General features: G+C 44.6%; 2 protein-coding genes across 10 annotated transcripts in view; one reads left to right on the top strand and one right to left on the bottom strand.

Annotated features, from left to right (window-relative positions):
- The window catches only part of LRRC8D (leucine rich repeat containing 8 VRAC subunit D), a 111,977-nt gene extending 106,468 nt beyond the window's left edge, over nucleotides 1-5,509 (bottom strand). For 5 of the 8 annotated variants that reach the window (XR_009219736.1, XM_058538481.1, XM_058538477.1 and 2 more), the window contains exon 1: nucleotides 5,423-5,509. The gene's annotated coding sequence lies outside the window, so the exon portion shown is untranslated. Of the gene's footprint in view, nucleotides 1-4,556; nucleotides 4,846-5,422 lie in introns of those variants that run through there. The other 3 variants (XM_058538486.1, XM_058538483.1, XM_058538479.1) reach the window with 3 other exon arrangements.
- A 166-nt stretch (nucleotides 5,510-5,675) lies between these two features.
- The window catches only part of LOC131404148 (uncharacterized), a 33,685-nt gene continuing 21,874 nt past the window's right edge, over nucleotides 5,676-17,486 (top strand). For both annotated transcript variants that reach the window (XR_009219737.1, XM_058538487.1), the window contains exon 1: nucleotides 5,676-6,079. Coding sequence is in view for 1 of the 2 variants with exons in the window: in XM_058538487.1 (XP_058394470.1) it covers nucleotides 5,694-6,079 (386 nt within the window). In the remaining variant the exon portion in view is untranslated. The remainder of the gene's footprint in view (nucleotides 6,080-17,486) is intronic.

Raw genomic sequence — 17,486 nt, 5'->3', positions numbered from 1 at the left:
TTGATGACTAACATAACCTAGTACAGTTTTTCTGGAGTAAATCCCCATTGGCTAGAGATTTCATAACCCAGAAGAGCTTACTGTCATCTGTAAACCTAGAAATTCCACTGTGTGCACCTTCTTCTGGATCAATTATGTAAATAAGACCTGAGGGACCCCACTGTTTACACACCTCCAAGCAGAGGAGAAATCTTTATCCTTAGCCTTTATTTGTGGTCTTTAAGGCAGACGGATTCTAATACCTGCTCTGTCACTACATGTGTAAGCTGCAGCTAATCACATCGCCACCCCGTGCCTCCATTTTCTCACCCATAAAAATCACGTGTCGATCCCTTCCGTCTATAAAATTCTATCTTTCCATTCAAAATGATACACTGCATCCTTAATTCCAAGGTGACTTCAACTTTGATACGGTCTTTGAAAGTATAAAAGGACAATATCCGAGGGTTTTCAAATATTTTCCCCCTCAAGAAATCTCATATATTCATAAAACATCCCTCCTTCTCATAGGAATATCCTTCACCCCCAGAGGATGTAGACAGGTTCCCCATGTGGCCAGTACAGAAGTGAGCACAGGCAGATTGTACCATCTGGACAGATAACACACCAGCAAGGGATCAGGCACAACAGACATTCATAACAAAGAGGGTACACCTGTTGCTATGAGATCTGGAATTTTGTTCTAGCACTCTTGACACTGTTGGATGGCTATCACCTAAACCAAACAATTTGTTCAAATCTAATTTGTTGGATAGATCTAGAACATCTGGAGAACCTGACACTAAGTTACCAAAGATTTCTCACCTGCCTGCTTCAAAAGACACCTGAGAATGGTAATTTCCTAAAGTCCTCTCGGTGAAGACACACGAAATCCGATAAGTATGAAATTACACCAATGACGAGCTAAAGCCCAGTTAGGGGAAAAAGGCTTGTTTCTAAGCCCCAATCCTCTCTCCTTCCCCAACTGTAAAGCTGTCACTAAGTAAGTATTTGGGGCATACTAGCAAAAAAAAAAAAAAAAGAAAAAGAAAAGAAAAAAGAGCTTAGTCTGAGTGGGAACCAAGTTCGTACGTGGTTTTTGCCGGTACCAGTTATCCTGTTTACCTCTTCACAAATTTCAAAAGCAACTCTGATCTGGCAAGCTTCAGATTTGCACAGAACATTAGAAATTCTCTTCCAGATGTCTAAACAGAACTACAAAGAGCCCAGAGGATGGAGTACAGATTTCACAAGCTTGCAACAGACTCAAATAATTTTGAAAGGGCACCTTAAGTGCAAACATCTGCCAGAGCTAAATGTAATGTAGTTTGCCCACAAACACAGATTTCTGAGATGCCCCTAAACTCAGGGCTAATCAACCCCTGGAATTCACCTCCATCATTCAGCACCCCTAGCTCTCAAATCGGACCAGCAGTGCCGAACTACTGAATTTCATGTAGCATTAATATAAGTGATTACAAAGTTTTTGGCAAAGTCACCCTCCACTCCTCTGTCATATCATTAGAAGACAGAGTCAAGATTTTAAAATCTCACAAGGCCTGAAGACTGGACCAAAATAAATAAGATAGCACTGAACAGTGACAAAAATAAACAAATGGACCAAACAACTTCCACTCAACTTCACCAAAAAAATCCGCCCAATGAATACAGGATGCAGCAGCTCATACAAGAAATACCTGGGAGTTTTGATGGTCCAGAACCTATCCATGAGTCTGTGCTAGGCACTGCTTAAAAAAAAGAAAAAAGGCAGTTTTGTAAGCTTAAGCTGCATTAAGCAGATGCTTATGCCTTGGTCTCAGAAAACAGCTGTCCTACTGTACTCTTTGTTGAGCAGATCTTAATTATCATATTCAATTCCAGACACCTGTTACTCCTCAGGAGAGATGCTGACAAACTGAGAAGACAGCTAGAAACCATGTCCCATGCAGGACTGAGAAAAGAATTGGGACTCTTTTGCATTGAGAAAAGTTAATTGGGGGAAGGGGGACATCATACTGTCTTTGTGCATTAAAAGGGCTGTCCTGTGGAAGTGGGTCGTTCCAAAGTAATAGAATCAATGGAACAAAGTTTCAAGGAAGCAGTCTTCACTTCAAATAATAATCATAACGCACAGTCCAAAGATAGAATGACATGTCTTCAGAAGTAGTTTCCTGTTCCTGGGGGTATTTAAACAGTCTGCCTAGCAAGTGTAAGAATTTACTAAAGTAAAGAAGTTAGACCAGGGCCTCTCTAAAATGCCATATCTGATTCTACGACTCCCACTTACCCAATATCATACTGTCCTGCTAGCTTATCTGCCATGATCTCTTGAAAATGCCTTTTTCTTCTGATTCAGATTTGCCCAGATCCCAAGCACTTCAGGCCTAAGCACAACAGAAGTCTCCTAGATTGGCTTCCTAACCTCAATGTCCTTCCTCACACGTCAAGAACCACCCCCTTCAATGCCTGTTCCAAGACCTAACTGCACTTCACAGCAGCCTACGAGTTCACTGTCTAGGGCAGGGTTTCTCAACCTTGGCATTACTGACCTTTCGGACAGGATAACTCTTTGTTGTGGGGGATGTCCTGTGCATTGCAGGATGTTTAGCAGGATCCCTGGCCTCTACCCACTAGGTGTCAGTAGCTCCTGCCTCCCAGTTATGACAAGCAAAAATGTCTCCAGACACTGCCAAATGTCTGCTGGGAGGCCAAACCACCCCCTGTTGAGAACCACTCTTCTTGAGGCAAATGATTAACACCACTGACTTGTGGTTCAAGTTTTCCACTAACCAGATTCCCTCTCCCTTCCTTCATCAGTCCTGTTCTCTGCTCCAGCCAGGCAAACCTATTTACTGTTTTTGACCTATGACACACCTCAAAGCTTCCCTAATCCGTGCTCCTTCCCCCTTCCCCAACACACAGAACACTCCCTTCTGGCTCCAAACACCCTTTCCATTTCAGTATTCCTTGACCTCCTAGGCAAACGCAATCCTTTGCTTCTAGTGGTATCCTCACGGGTACCTGTCCTGCTCTCTGTCAGTACAACAATCCTCTCCTTCCTTGTTAAGGCACCACAGCACCCACTCTGGTTCTCTGCTTACTGCTGGTACTCAATAAATACTGACTGCTGTTTCTTAGAATGTCAAATATCAGCTCCAATTACACGTGAAAAATATGTGAAATTCCTTACCTCAAGAACATATGTGATCATGAATACAGTTTTGACAAAGTTTTGACTTTTTCATAGCTAGTGCCAATTTACCTACAGTATTGAGACTGAACCGAGTCTCATTTGCAAAATACAGCTACCAAAACAATTTAGCTATTGGAACATGACAAACATATCAAAATTTTCTGAAATTAATCAAAAAAGCCCTGCACAATATGAAAATGAGAAAAAAAAGGCCAAGTTTTGACCAAGTTTTTTAAATTCTGTAAACCTTGGCAGGGAGAAAAGGATATGAATATGGCTCAATACTTGAACTGTTGCATCACACACTACTCAACGTGGTAATGGAAGGACCGGGGGACTGGGTCATCTAAGGACGGTTTCCTCTCCAACCTTCTGATGTGTTCAGTTTTAATCAACAAAGTACACAGACACACCCTCAATAAAAACAAGACAAACCTAAGATAAAATGTTCAAATATATAAATAAACCATGCCAATTCAACATTTTAGAATTTTTTCCCCCAGCTCTATGGATGACCTAATGATTTTATGGGAGGCTCCCTAAATAACCTATAGACACCAAATACTCCAAATCAACTTTGCAGGATCCTTATTTTCACTACCTAATTTTCATCTCAGGATCTTTCCTATCTTGCTCTTGCATTTTAACAAGATTTTAGTCAACTGACGTGGAGGACAGGAGAAGCCACAGCTCTATCCCTGTCCTGGCTGATGGTAGGTGTCTGGTCAGCTTTCATGGACTGTAAACATAAATGCTGTCTGAAGACCCCATTTACTGGTTATGGTTCAGGAGTCTTCCCACAAGTCTGTAAGGAGAGGCCCCAGAAGCTTTGGTGGCAAGGTCTGAATCACTGTCATTCTTGGCACTTGGAAGTGCCTGTTGGTTGTTAATGAGGTAAACAGCCCCAACATTACTGCAGACCAGAATTCCCTGCCTCTCCACTCTTCCAACGTCCAGCAGAGAACACGTAATAGCTGCTCAATAAACGTTGTCTGAATGAAATTTTATTATCAAAGCTGCGAAGGAAAGTTTCCAGAAGTCAGCTCACTCTTTACTTCTGTATCTCTTTCAAAATACGTCCTCATAGCTTTCTTTGCCCAACAAGAAATATTTTTCTAAGTCAACGAGGAAGAAAGAATGAACTCTGCAAAGCAGAGGGCACCATGTATGAGCCCAAGTGGCTCAAGTTGGGCCCACAGTCAGCTAAGGCTCCCCAAGACATACCCATTCCCCATCTCTATGCCTACCTCCTGAGAGCTCGTCCCTCTCACCTTTGCGCTTTCTTTCCCGCTAGCCTATCTCGCACCCTCTGCCACACACCCCCCCCAACAGCGTATGCCCCAGGATCGCACACCCCACCTCTCCCCCTCCAGCAGACACCTACCTCTCTTCCCCCGGACCTGCAGCAGCTCTTCTTCACTGCGGCTGGCGTTTTAAGAAACCAAAAAGACTCATTTCTTTCTCTGTAACGGATACTCCCAAATAAAGGGGGACAAAAAAGGAAGTCCCCTATCAACCCTCCAGCAAGCGGAGGTGATGGTTCTCTGGGCAACCACCCCCAAATCCTCCTCCTTTCCAAGCCCCAGGAGAGGATTCGCGCAGAAGTCCGCTCCTGAGTGCCCACGCCTCCAAACAAGCTAGAAGCGGATTATACCGGTACCCAACCCGGAGATGGCCCACGGCGGGTTGGGCGCACCTGCGGGCCCCCTGCTCCCTCCCCCTGGCGCGGGGGCGGGGCGCGGCCCTCCCTCCCCGCGCGGGAAGGGGGCGAAGGGGAGGCGTTTCTGGAGAAGTTAAAGGGCTCACCTTCTGGGCACCGGGCCAGCAAGGCCGGACGCCAAACCCCCACCTCCGGGAGGAATCCGCGGAGCCGTAACCGGGTCTCCCCGCCCTTCCGATTGGGCGGAGGGACGCGAGAGGAGGGGGGCGCGCGCGAGGGGGCGCAGGAGGGAGGCAGTCCGTGCGCTCCTCTCGCGGGGCCCACCGCCAGCGGCCCAGGCGCCCGCCGCAAATGGCCCAGAGCGGAACAGTCTTCCGGACCCGGGCGGTCAGAGACGGGGACCCAGGCCGGCCCCACTAGCCGCCTGACACCCACCTCCCCAGCCTCCGCCCCCAGTTCCCGGCCGCAGCCTCCGCTCAGGCCGCGGCGCGGCGGGGCAGGACGCCTGCGCCAGCGAGGGGCCGCTTCGGCTCCGGCGCGGCTCCCACCCGCGCAGCCCCGGCCCCTGCCCCGGAGGGGTGCGCACCAACCTTGGGGGGCAGGCCGGGCAGCTTGGCCGCCGAGCCACGGCTTAGGCTGAGGCGGGAGGTGGCGGCATCACCTGCGGCGGGCGGCGGCTGCACCGGGACGCGCCGGGGCGGCGAAGGCGCGCGGCGCCCTGGACCCTGCTCCCGCGGCCCCGCCCGCGGCTGCCACCTCGAAGCGCGGCGGAGGAGCCGGGGCACCACGGGCGGCGGCAGCGGCGGCGACAAGAGCAGCAGCACATGACTCTGTAACGGGGGGAATTAGACAAAGCGTAACATGGACTCCGGGCCCGTGCAGGCGCTGCAGCTCCGGGACCAACCGCAGCCGGCGAGCGCCGCGACTGGCTCGGTCGCAGCCAATGGGGCGGGCCGGGGCCTCCATGTGATTGCCAGCACTTTCCCCGGTTGTCCTGCCGCGCCCGCCGAGGGTCGGGGCGCTTCCGCAGCCGCGCGGGCCGGCCGACCAGAGGGGCGTGTGTGGCGAATGAGGTGGCCCAGGGTCGGGGACCGGCGGCCAGAGGCTCCTAGACGCCGAGCAGGTGCATGGGGCGGGGAAGAGCCGCAGCCGCAGATCGCCGTCGCCGGAACACTTATCTGTCAAACGGCCACCTGGGCAGGGCGCGGTGCCAGGCAGCCGCTGTGGCCAGGCGCGAGCGAGGCAAGGTCAGGAACCTTCGCCTTTTCTGGGTTCTGTCCTGTTAACTAAAACTCTGATATTAAGACTTGGGGAGAAACGCAATGAAATGGTAGGGGGAAATTTGCGTAAAAATCATCTAAACGGCTTCCAACCCCAGGGAAAAAGTACGTGGGATTTGGGGCACGCACAACTTTTATCTCGGCACGAATAGCTCCCCAGCCACATTCGTTCTGTCTCTGCTGTTAAAATATATTAGAGAGTCAGTTTTTAATCTGCATCTACTCTTTTCTTCCCACTCCTTTTTGCCAAATATATCTTATATATGAAGCAGGCAGATGAAAGGTTATCTTCTGCTAAGAGGTGTTTTCCAAGCTGATAGTTTTCCTTATGGTTTTTGTTGTAAGATCGAAGTATATCTGCAGTCTTTTTCGTGGGTTCCGGGGAGGAGCAGGGGTCAAGAAATAGGCAGGAGGGGTGTTTGGAATTGTCTGGCTTTTAAGAAGACAAGTGGTTCCACCCCAGTACTTCAATAACATCTCCTTTTATCTGAATCCACCCGTTTCTGTGAACAATGGGAAGTCTCATCTCTCTTCTCCCAAGATGTCTCCATGTCCGTGAGTGTTCAATCAACATTTACTCAGCATCTAAATGTGCTTCATTAAGCAGGCTGCACAAAATGTTACAGATACTCAGGAAGGTGTGGGTGCAGATATAGTGAGGCATTAAACAGACTGGTTTTCTAAGGTTTCAGGAAAGGCTTCAGAGAGAACTGACCCTTGGATAGTAAACACTTGTTCATCAGGCACCGGAAGTGAAGAAGAGCAGCCTGACAGGGAAGAGTATGAACAGTGAGGTCCAGAGCACACTGGAGGGACTGTCCTAGAGTACTACAGATGACACTAGACTTTGAGCCATTCTGACCTTCTTTTGCTCTCTCATTTTTCTTGCCCTGTCCCTCATGCCAGCAGCCTCTCCTATTCCACACACCCAGCAGAGAAGGAGGTGTGTGGGCGGGAGCTGTGTGACAGGTGATCTAATCACAGTACCAGATTTGCCCATCTAGGAGGTTAGAGCAGTTTTAAAACTGTTATCATCTAGTGGTGTGGTATTTTTATTGAAAACACCCCCCTATTATAATTAATTTGGAATGTTTTGTAGTTTGTAAAAACACTTGGTTCCACGTTTTGATCTTCCCTGGGTTTTAAACTGTGATTCTAGATTTGAGAGAAATGTAATTTCAATACTGGTATAAACCAAGAAAAGAAAAAGTAATACTAAGGAAACAGGCTAATATGGAGAAACGGGTATTCTCATATAAATGTGAAAATTGGGTAAATTGGGTGCAAATTGGGTAAATCTTTTTGGAGGACAATTTGGCAATTTTTTTTCTTTTTTTTTATTCTTTTTTGTGTGTGTGTGAGGAAGATAAGCCCTGAGCTAACATCCGATACCACACCTCCTCTTTTTGCTGAGGAAGATCAGCCCTGAGCTAACATCTGATACCAAACCTCCTCTTTTTGCTGAGGAAGATCAGCCCTGAGCTAACATCCGTGCCCCTCTTCCTCTACTTTATATGGCACGCCACCGCAGCATGGCTTGACAAGCAGTGCATTGGTACTCGCCTGGGATCCGAACCTGCGAACCCCAGGCCACCCGACAGCGCACGTACTTGACCACTATGCCACCAGGCTGGCCCTGCAATTTGGCAGTTTTGGATAAAATAAATAGGTGTAATTATTTTTGGTCAGGCAGTTCCACATCTAGGAATTTATACTTTGGGCATATGAGTGCAAAAATTATGTCTGTCAGAAATATTTACACATATGTACCAGTATGTTTATTACAGCATTGTTTGTAATACAGGAAACGTGTAATGGTGTAAAAGTCTAAAAACAAAATCCCAGTAAGGAATTACTTAAGCAAACTATGCTCAATATGTAGACGGAAACCTTAAGCAGCCGTTAATAAAGATAAAATGGCTCTGTTTCTACCAACATGGAAGAATGTCCAAAATCTACAAATGAAAAAAGAGCAAGTTGCAAAACAATATGAATAGCATGACCCCATTTTTATTTGTATTTTTTGTCATGAAATATACATGTTATTAAATGTACGCTTAGAGGAAATGTGGAAGCATGCATAACGAGCAGTTAACAGTGCTTATCTCTGGATGTGGGATTAGCAGGGCCATTCACTTTCTGTTCCAAAGTTCTGTATATTTGAATTGTTTTTATGTTGAGCGCATATTACTTTGATAACAAGAAAAATAATAAACAAGAAATTTTAAAGATAAAATTAGTAAGAGCTCTACCCATGACAAATAATGAATGATCACTCTGACGGGCTAGGATGTAAAAAATTGTCTGCCTCCCCTATTCCCCAAGGAAAACAAACAGGAAGGAGGCAGCAAAAGACAATTTGGATTTGACATTGGATTCAAAGGTAAGAAATATGATAGAAAAGGAATCTGAGGCTACTCGAGACATGTCTGCAGGGATGAGGTGGGGGAAACCCAATATGGCTTCAAGGAAGTTCTATTCAACAAAAACTTACAGAGCACTTTCTGTCCTTTGTGAGTTGTGGTCGGGAATTGGCAACTGTTCCAGCACATGGTAAATCTGTATCACACTAACAACAGCTAGTGCAGTGCCTATGATGGGCCAGGCACTGCTCGGAGTACTTTACATATCTTCACTTTTAGTCCTCATGGCAACCTTCTGAGATAGATAGCTACTATTACTATCCTCATTTTTTAGACAGGAAACAAAGGCCTGGAGAGGTTATATAAGTAGCGCAAAATCACACAGCCTTTAGGTGGCAGAGCTAGACTTTTAAGTCAGGTAGCCTGGCTCTAGATGTCTAAGCACTTATTCACAATACTGTCTAAAGGACTATGTAAGACAAAGGCCCATTGTATGTGCATCTCTTTTCACCAAGTACTGTAATTCTGAGTTGATTTCTGCTTACCTAAACTATAGCACTTGGCATGCCCTAAGGCACTCAATAGTACTTATGGAATGAATGAATAATTGACTTTCCTGCTGGAGAAGAATCTGAGCTCCTTGGAGGGGTGATTTTGCATTGTTCCTTTTTTCATCAACTAGTAGAGTGCCCAAGATGTGGTAAGTAATATGAATTTCAATAATGTGTAAACATATTTTTGAAAAATTGTGCAGAAATCAAGCTTTATAAATGGATCCCAAATACACTGCAGTAAGTAGCTTATGAATAATATCGTGATGAATTCCTCGTAAAGTGAAAAATATCTCTGGGGAGCCAGGGCTAAATCTGGATATACCTGCATAACCATACACAAATGTAGACTGTATTTGCTTGGAAAGTGGCAGTAATGCTGAAGAGCTAAAGAGATGCAGGATTTCAAATTATTTGAGCCTCTTTCTTTTTCTCTCACTTCTCTTGGTTTCTGGAATGGGTATAATACATATCTCAAGTTATTGTGAAGCCAAGGATTAGATTATATACAGAAAGGGCTTAGCCAAGTGCCTAGAACATAGGCATTGCTCAAGAAATATCTATTGTAAGTGTGCCCACATATTGTAAGTGTGACCAGATTTCTTAACCTATTGTGACTCTATAAATACTACAGCTAACATAATATGCAACATCTGGGAGCTCATATACATATAATGCTTTGAAATTATATAGTAGGGGCTCAGCCTAAGCAAATGGTAAAGCAGTAGTCTTTCTTCTTCTGTGCTACCTCCCACTTTCCTCTTCTATTTCTTTACATCGGTTAAAACTTTTTCACTTCTTAGACTTATTTAAACTCTCAGCCTTCAAGGTAGGAAGCAAATTGTGTCCCCTCTTCACAGCTGAGGAAATTGAAATGCTGGAGACTACACTAGAAATGAGCAGGTCGAGGGAGGAGAACAGTGAGGAGGAAATGGAACTGGGCGGAGTGTGTGGGGTAACCCTCCATGAGTATTGACGTAACATGAGGTCCAAAGAGGAAGGGAAATTGCCAGACTGCTGAAGTTAGAAATAATACGGTGAAATTGAAACTAGAAAAACTAAGGGTACATGTCTTAACCACAATGAGAAGAAAGACATGGACCTATAGCTTCTAAAATGGATTCATAGAGTGGTAAAATTAGGGTTGCCTATCTGAACAAGTGCTTCTTGATAGCCCTTCACTGGGTAAATTTTAAAAATAAGTAAATAAAATAAAGAAACATCAAATTCAAACACTTGAGGATCTGTACCCATACTCTCTGCCTTCCTGCCTGCTGCTCCTAGAGATGAACCATCCATGCTCTTGTCAAAAGCCAGTCCCTTTTGCATCAGATCTCATCCAATCTCAAATGATAACTCCAGCAATTGTCCCTGTATTCTGTATCATTGATTTTCCCCTCCCTGCTGGATGAATGCCATCACTATTTTTTTTAATGTTATTATTTCCTTTCTCACATCTTAAGGAATAACATTTCTGTTGACCCTACTTTCCCCACTCTTCTTCTCTTCTTTGCATCTAAACATCTCAAAAGAATTGTTTATACTCACTGTCTCCAAATCCTTTCTTCCCATTTTCTCTTCAGCTCAATCTAATCAGGGTTTTACTCCCAAATACTCAATACTCCCAATATTCCCAATACATCACTAAAACTGACCTTGACAAGATAACTGATGACTTGCACTTTGCTAAACACAGTGATAAATTCTTGGTCCTTAATTGACTTCTCAGCAGCATTGGACACCATCAACTACTCTCTTCTCTTTGGTAAACTGCCATCTCTTGCCTTCCAAGACCCTGCACTCACTTCCTTTGAGGAGCTCATCCAGTCGGATAGTTTTGAATTCCCTCTCTATGCCCACAACTCCACATTTATATCCCCAGCATAGTTCTCTCTCCTGAGCTCCAATTTGTGTTTCTAACTGGTTACTCAGTTTTCCCACTTAAATATCTAATAGATATCTCAAACTTAACAAGTTCCAAAACAAACTCCTGATTTTGCCTCAAAACCTGTGCAACACACACAGCTTTCCCCTTCTCAGTAAATGGCAACTCCATCCTTCCAATTGTTTGGGCTAAAAGCCTTGGAGTCATCCTTGAGTCTTCTCTCTTTCTCTCACAACCTACATTGAAACTGTCAGGGAATCCTGTTGCCTCTACCTTCTAAATATACCCCTCCATTGCTCCACCTTAGTTCCATCCACCATCCTCCTCTCTCTCCTGGATTAACTCATTAGCTGCCTAACTAGTCTATGTGCTTCTACTCCTGCCCCATCCCTCCCTATCATCTATTGTCAACAACAGCCAAGGGTGATCTTTTTAACTTACATGTTAAATTCCTTTGCCCAAACCCTGTGATAGCTCCCCATTTTATTCAGAGTAAAGCCAAAGTCCTTACAGTGGCTTGCAAGGTTCTTACATGATCTGCATTCCCCCCTCCTAAATGTCGTTTACTCAGGGAAGCATACCCTGACAACCATATCTAAAATTGGAACTCCCTGCCTACTCTCATTCCTCTTACCTTGCATTATTATTTTTCTCTAAGCACTTATCATTTATTTATTTTATATATATATATATTTTTGTTTGTTTTTTGCTGGGGAAGATTGGTCCTGAGCTAACATCTGTGCCAATCTTCCTCTATTTTGTTTGTGGGTTGCCGCCACACCATGGCCGCCGACTAGTGGTGTAGGTCCACACCTGGGAACCAAACCCTGGGTCGCCACAGTGGAGCGTGCCAAACTTAACCACTAGGCCATGGGGCTAGCCCCTATTATACATTTTTTTGTTTCATATCTATCTCTCTTTGCTGCAATATAAGCCCTTTAAAGACGACATTTTTTCTGTCTTGCTCACTGACTGCCCCATGAATTTAGAATAGTGTGTGGCTCATAGTAGGTCCTCAGTAATTATGATTTAACAAACGAATTTTTTCCGGATTTTTAATCAATATAAACTCAGGAAAATTTTTTCTAGGAAGAGATTTTTTTCATATCATGCTGTCCTCTAAGTATTTGTTAATTGAGAAAAGGCGTTCATCTTCAGAGTCTCCAAATCCAGACTTTTTAGTAAAACAGCACCTAGTAGTTTATGTGGCAAAGAAGAAACTTAGCAGAAAATATTACCTTTTTCCTAGCCCCCAGCAAACAGGAAAAGGAAAACAACTTGAGCTGAGTTAGACAAAATTGCAAAATAATAATTCCCAAGTCCTAAATTGTATTCTTATTAAGGAAAATATTTAAGCAAAGTAACAGAATAGTGAGCAGAATAAATTAGAGCAGATTAAACATTCACTTGCTCGTAACATATTACTTACTTTAAAACTCTCATATTGTGTAGTAAAGTTGCTATGTCTTCTAATCTGGCTAAAAGAAAAGGTTTAAGTGAAATGAAAGGACATAGATGTGATATAAAATAGCAAGTGGGAATCTTAATTATAGCTTTGCCAATTGAAAGTTGAAATGGCACAAAAATCCTGAGAAAAAGCACCATAAAAAGGAATTGGGCAATGCTTTAAAACAAAACAAAACAAAATCAGCCCCCAAAGTAAACTAATTTGTACGGTCATTTGAAAAGAGGAAGAAAGAGTAATTGCTGTTTCCAAATGGTGAGTTGACTGTTTAAAAATCTGCAGGGAACTCCCTCTGTGAGGATGTTTCCTCAGAGCTCTCGTCTGTGGGAAGAGATGAGCACAGCCAGAAACCTTAAATGTCAGGATGAAGCTGAGCAGTGCTGGAGCTGGAGAGGAATGTGGAGGACGGGAAGACGGAAGCCAGCCTTGGGGGGTTTTCTTACTCATGTGTGAAATTCCAGCATTCTGGGTTTGAAAGATTATTATGTCTGAGCTCTTCAAAACAGTGCGGGCTGGAGATGATTTGAAAATAAAGTTTCCACTGAGAGGTTGTAGTCATGGAACTGAAAGTCAGCGTTGTCCCAGTGAGAGCTGCTCCTTGGGCAACGCCGATGTAGAAGAGGAGGCAGCAGCCCCATCTCCTGTTCCTGATCATTCTCGAAGTCAGAGCCTTTGCTCAGCCCAGGCAGGGCACCTGAGCCCAAGGAGAGCTAAGGCCATGAGTCTAAATCTAAGTCTAAATCTGAATACATGAGACTAGGTGACCAGGTACCTTCCATTCCTGAGATTCTATGATATCCCCTGGAATTTTATCTCCTGAGCTCTAATAGATAGCTCTTCTTCCTGCTTTCCTCATTAACATTTGCCTCATCTCCTAAAATCTCTACTCTTTTCTCTCTTTCTAATGGAGTAAGAATTTTGTGAGTTAACTATGTTAGTGTTTCTTTTCTTTCTGTGTGATACGTAGGTGACAAACTGTAGACCCAAAGCCTACAGATGTGTTGCAACTGCATAGTATTTTCTTACAAAATTTTAAATTAGTTGCCTGTATATATATATATAATTTTTTGTTTTTTTTGGTGAGGAAGATTAGCCCTGAGCTAACATCTGTTGCCAATCCTCCTCCTTTTGCTGAGGAAGATTGGCCCTGGGCTAACATCTGTGCCCATCTTCCTCTACTTTGTATGTGGAACGCCTGCCACACCATGGCTTGATAAGTGGTGCATATGTCTGTGCCCGGGATCTGAACTGGCAAACCCTGGGCTGCCGAAGCGGAGCACGTGAGCTTAACCACTACGCCACTGGGCAGGCCCCTGTTGCCAATATTTAATAATCAGGAAATGTCACGTAAATATCCAAATTTCCAGCACTTTTAACAACCAGAACATCTGGCAAACCTGGAGTAATTCCTGAATAGCAAAATCCTGCTGGGGCTGAATAGCCTGTCCCCTTCCAACTGGGTCTCATTCTGCAATTCACAAGTGCCTCGACCACTCCCCCTTGTCCCTGGTTCTGAGGCAGAGAGGGGCAATTGCCCTTTATCATTTTGTGTACACTATTGTTTTTTCTATAACAGAGAAACATTTCTTTATACCATGTCTTAATGTTCCCTACAAAAGTGCTTCACATTTCCTATATGCAACCTACATTTAAACTACCTATCTGGCTACTCTAGGCATTTGAGGTTATGATCAAAGGTTTATATTACCTGGCTGTCCTCCCAGGTTTTCAACAAGGAAACATCTATATAGTATTCAAAAATGAAATAGTGGAATGTCTTAAGCCACAAACAACCCAAGACGGTATATAATTAATATAATTATCGGGTGGTTAGACTGAAGAGGTGCTTCCATCTCTGATAGTCATACCTTATAAATCATTATAATTTTCAGTGAAATTTAGTCCTCAAACAATCCTGTGAGGTATGTATCATTATCTCCATTTTTACAAATGCAAAAACCGAGGCACAGGGAAGTGAAGGGATTTGCCCACGGCCACCCAGCTAATAAATGTCTGACCCAGGAACCAAGCCCAGATATTTGAGGGAAAGTTCAGTGCTCTTTATGGCACATCATAGCTGGTGCAAATCATCCTTGAAAGTCGATGTGCTGTAATTCTGAGAAATCTTTAGAATGTTCTCCTCCATCAGCTCAATAACGTGTTTTAAGCCTCACAGGCCAGCTAGTGAGGAGAAATCTTGGATTATCTTTGACTCATACCCTTCCAGCCTCCATATCTAACCAGATGAATGGTCCCATCTATTTTTCCTTTATTTTTTTATTTTATTTTATTTTTTTATAATTTTATTTATTTTTTTTTTCCCCCAAAGCCCCAGCAGATAGTTGTAGGTCACAGCTGCACATCCTTCTAGTTGCTGTATGTGGGACGCGGCCTCAGCATGGCCGGAGAAGTGGTGTGTCGGTGCGCGCCAGGGCCAGGGCCGCCAGCAGCGGAGCGCGCGCACGTAACCGCTAAGCCACGAGGCCGGCCCTATTTTTCCTTTAAACAGCTATTCTACTCAAATGTTTCTCTCCATTCCCTCTACATAATCCCCATCACAAATCCATCAACTCACTCTTAAATTAATGTACTGGCACTCTCTACCCCCGCCAATCTATATTTACAGGCAAAGTAGATGGCCTTATAATACAGCTTCCTGGTGCCATTGATTGTCTTGGAAACTTATGGTGGTTTCCTAATGCATTAGCTAGAAACTACTGGGTCTGATGTTCAAGGTCCATCCTTGTGGAAGCTGTGATATTTTTCCCAATACCTGCTGTCCTCTCTGTGGGAGAATTATACTTTCCCACCCAGTGACTTCAGGCTTGACCATATGACTTTCTTTGGCCAGTGAAATGTGAATGAAAGTGACATGCACCACTTCTGAGAAAGAGCTTTAAGAGCCATTGTGGTATCTCATCATCTCTCTTTTCTGTCTTCCTTGAAAATGGCAATGTGCCAGGTTATAGCTGCTCCTTCTGCCTGGATCTTGGGATGAAGAAAATGTGGAACGGTTACAACCAGCATGGGGGCTGATCCTAGGGCAATGCAGACTTATAGGAAGAGACAGTCTCACCTGCTGTTCATATGAGATGACATATAACATGAGCAAGAAATCAACCTTTACCGTTGTAGCCACTGAGAGTTTGAGGTTGTTTACCATAGGGCAGCCCAGAGAAAGCTGACTGGTACAGCCTGCATAGCAATCTGTTTCCTTGACTCCACACACTATGCTCCTTTCCCAGGGCTCTGTACTGGGGTATATGCTGACCGAATTGGAGCTACTTAATTTGGACTATTTTGCTTGATATCAACTTAGTCCCAAAAGATGTGCTCAGAACTTGCTGGCTCTGCCCAAGTTCTCTAGGGTATGGCCACAGGAAATCTAGGAAGTTGTCGATTTTCTTTTCGTACACACAATAGAATGATCATACACCTGACACTTAATAGCCAATAGTTGGTGCACTAATTAAACACAGCAGTGTGCTGAAATAGGGTCCAGCCCCACGAGGAAATCCTCGGAAGACTGATCCAAAGGTCTCCATCTCATGAAGAACCTGTTTTCTTCATGCCCAATTTTTGTTGTTCACTACGTGCCAACCTTTCCTATTCACCCTTCTGAATGTGACCCAGTCTTAAAGACCTGCCTTTCTCATGAAGCCTCCTACTTTTCGGGATACCTGGATAGATGGTGAGAAAGTGCCCAGGGGCAACATAAGATAGCGATGTGGTGCCAGAGGCCTGGTTAAACCCCAAGGCAACCGTCTCCCTAGTGCTCTAGCACTAGGCTGCACCAAGGAGGCAAAGGGACTGTTCAAAAGTTTCCAGAGACAAATTAGGATCAGAAGCCAGGGGAAACGGAATTGGGCATCAGAAAGGGAACACTGGCATGAAGCTGTAGACACAAGCAGAATCATTGCCAGGAAAAGAATTAAAGAATGGTGAGAGGAAGTTGGGAGTGGGTTAGGTTCAGCAGTTGAGACACCAAGTCGGCAAACACTGGGCTTGAGGCAGAACGTATCTTTGCATGAAGCCTGGAGGGTGTGGCAGGGTGAGGCAGCTCCTCCTTCAAGGATCTTCCCTGAATACTTTGGTTCTCACAGAAAACCCTTTAGTGGCAGAGAAAAAGTGAACCCCAGGCCACTGGGCCAAGCCCTCCGGGTCTGCCCTGGCTCATGAGCAAGGGTTCTGAGGTCATGCCAGGGAAGGTACCCGTTGGGTGTTGGTCTGAGCCAGGGCAGCCAGGAAGGAGGTGAGATGTCACAGGCTAAGGGTGGTGAGGGGAGTTGGGGCTGGAGGGGCAGAGAATCCAAGGGCAAAAGCAGGAGGTGGTGTGGGAATTGGGAGATAAGAAAGGGGCTGGGCTGTTCAGAGAACACGCAAAATAGAACAAGGGGTGGATTCAAAGTGGGGTCAGGAACAACCCAGAAAATGGATTCTGACAGCTATTTGACTTTTAAACATTGGTTTGGGGTAATTCTCTTGGTGGGGGGTAGAGCTCAAAGTGCCAAGCTCTCACACCCACCTCTTCTACTCTGAACCATTAACTGTAAGATGTAGTCATATATTGTTTTGTGTTTCCCCTGCTATTTCATGTGTGTTTCTTTTGACTCTCCCACCTAGGACCTAGACTCTGTCTTATGTTTCTTCAGTCTGTCCCTCTGCCTTGTGCAGTGATAAGCTGATGGTTATTAATTTATGAATTAATACCTACCATCAATCCTTTTATTATTTGTTCTCCTTGCCCTTGCCATACATACATGCATTTAACAAAATTTTCTTCTTATACGTTATAAATAATAGCAACATTTATTGAGTACTTATTAATTCTGAGTCAAGCATTGTGCTGGCTGTTGAAACACATGCATCAGTAAAGCATACTCTTGGTCCTTGGAGAGCTCTCAGTCTGGTGGGAAGAGACAGAAATGCAAAGAGAAAGATTATGTGTATCAAGGGAGGCTTCACAGAAGAATTGCTATTTTGGGTCCCAGAGGATGAATAGGAGTTCACCTCGTGGCTAGGACAGGGAAAGTCCCACAGGCAGAGGGAAGAGTATGAGCACAGGCACAGTTTGATTCTTCATCTCCATTCCTTCCTGTAGCCATAGGAC

Source organism: Diceros bicornis, chromosome 4 (genome assembly GCF_020826845.1).
Source record: "Diceros bicornis minor isolate mBicDic1 chromosome 4, mDicBic1.mat.cur, whole genome shotgun sequence".
Classification (NCBI taxonomy): Eukaryota; Metazoa; Chordata; class Mammalia; order Perissodactyla; family Rhinocerotidae; genus Diceros; species Diceros bicornis.
The sequence above is the reverse complement of the archived record's forward strand: the minus strand, read 5'-3'. Positions and strand labels throughout refer to the sequence as shown.